The sequence below is a fragment of the Geospiza fortis genome, unplaced genomic scaffold (assembly GCF_000277835.1).
Source record: "Geospiza fortis unplaced genomic scaffold, GeoFor_1.0 scaffold313, whole genome shotgun sequence".
Lineage (NCBI taxonomy): Eukaryota > Metazoa > Chordata > Aves > Passeriformes > Thraupidae > Geospiza > Geospiza fortis.
The window spans coordinates 523,304-525,299 of record NW_005054582.1 but is presented as its reverse complement, the minus strand read 5'-3'; the positions used below and the strand labels follow the sequence as shown (position 1 = coordinate 525,299).

General features: G+C 65.4%; 1 protein-coding gene across 1 annotated transcript in view; it reads left to right on the top strand.

The window, feature by feature from the left end:
• Nucleotides 1-430: 430 nt before the first annotated feature.
• The window catches only part of GLMP (glycosylated lysosomal membrane protein), a 5,577-nt gene continuing 4,011 nt past the window's right edge, over nt 431-1,996 (top strand). The window contains exons 1-2 of the mRNA XM_014310767.2: nt 431-763; nt 977-1,164. Of these exons, the coding sequence (XP_014166242.2) occupies nt 431-763; nt 977-1,164 (521 nt within the window). The remainder of the gene's footprint in view (nt 764-976; nt 1,165-1,996) is intronic.

Below are 1,996 nucleotides of genomic sequence, written 5' to 3'. Positions count from 1 at the left end.
TCAACCTGTGGGGGGTTGGGGGGTAAAGGGGCCTCCCGCGTGGGGCTGGAGCCGAACCAGCCCTCGCTCTGTCCTGGGTGACCCCGCCCTGCCACCCCCTGTCCTGCAGCGACATGTCCCAGGGCCACCCATCTCTGTCCCTTTGTCTTAATCCAGTGGGACCCGCATAGCCGTGGGATTGGAAAGGCGATTGGGATGGGAAGGGGGGATGGGATGGGATGGGGCTGTAGGGTGGGATGGGATGGGATGGAATGGGATGGGATGGAGTGGGATGGGATGGGGCTGTGGGATGGGATGGGGCTGTGGGGTGGGAAGGGGCTGTGGAAGGGAAGGGCCATTAGGATGGGAAGCAGCTCAAAGCTGTGAAATGCTGACCGAGCGTGTTGAGCAACACCAGGGCTGCAGAGTCACGGGAGCCGAGGCGGCTGCAATGTCCCATCCTCCTGTCACGCTGGGGTTGTTCTGCCAGCTCAGAGCCACCCCCAGCCCTGTCCCTGCCCCGCAGGTGTCCATGGAGTACAACCCTGGCTGGAACAGCTCCTCTGTGAACCTGCTGCACGTGCGGGCCGTGGGGCCTGGGGACAGCCTGCACTACGTGTGGAGCAGCATCGGGGCCCCTTCTGTGCTCCTGGTGGCCACCCGGAGCCCCAGCAGTGCCCTGAGGGTCAACTGGACCCAGCTGCTGTCACCCAGTCCTGCTGGGGCCGTCTGGATCGACCCTCCTGACAGCGTGGTCTATTCCTCGGCCGTGGTGTTCACCAAGGTACTGCTGGCAAGGGGCTGCTCTGGGACAGCTGGGGGTGCAGAGGGTCCCTGGGCAGCTTCCCAGCTCCAGGGAAATGCCCTCCATTCCCATTCCCATCCAGGGAAGTGTCTGAGCTGCTTGGCTGAGGCGGCTCTGCCCCGTTCCCTGGATCACAGCACGATCTCCCGTCCTGCCGGTGCTCCCAGCTCCTCTCCCCTCCCTTCCCTGCAGCTCTTCGAGTTCAGCGAGGCCAAACCTTTGGGAGCGCTCTTCTACCCCACCTATGACCTGTCCGAGTTCTCCTGGGACAGCCTCAACCACACCCTGAACCACACGGCGCTGACGGCCGAGCTCAGGGGCGTCCCGGCCACCGACCCCGGCGGTGCCTTCGCCAACGGCAGCCTGGCATTCCGGGTATGGCCGGGGCAGGGGGCACGGGCAGGGGGCTGGGGACATGGCAGGGGGCAGGGGGCACGGGCAGGGGGCACCTCCAGGGGGCAGGGCACATGTGCAGGGGACAGGGGACATGTCCAGGGGGCAGAGAACTTGTCCACGGGGAAGAGGACATGTCCAGGGGGCAAAGAACTCATCCAAGGGTCATGGGACACGTCCAGGGGGCAGGGGGCACGTCCAGGAGGAAGAGAACTTGTTCAGGGGGCAGAGAGCTTGCCCAGGTGGCAGGCACTGTCCCTCTGACCCTCACTGTCCCCCTGACCCCTGCTGTCCCTCTGTTCTATGTCCCTCACTGTCCCTCGCTGTCCCTGTGCCCCATATCCCTCACTGTCCCTGTGCCCCGTGTCCCTCACTGTCCCTCTGTCCCTCACTGTCCCTCTGTCCCTTGCTGTCCCTGTGCCCTGTGTCCCTCGCTGTCCCTCTGCCCCGGGTTCCTCACTGTCCCTGTGCCCCGTGTCCCTCACTGTCCCTCTGTCCCTCACTGTCCCTCTGTCCCTTGCTGTCCCTGTGCCCTGTGTCCCTCGCTGTCCCTCTGCCCCGGGTTCCTCACTGTCCCTGTGCCCCGTGTCCCTCACTGTCCCTCTGTCCCTCACTGTCCCTCTGTCCCTTGCTGTCCCTGTGCCCTGTGTCCCTCGCTGTCCCTCTGCCCCGGGTTCCTCACTGTCCCTGTGCCCCGTGTCCCTCACTGTCCCTCTGTCCCTCACTGTCCCTCTGTCCCTCGCTGTCCCTGTGCCCTGTGTCCCTCACTGTCCCCCTGACCCTCACTGTCCCTCACTGTCCCTGTGCCCCGTGTCCCTC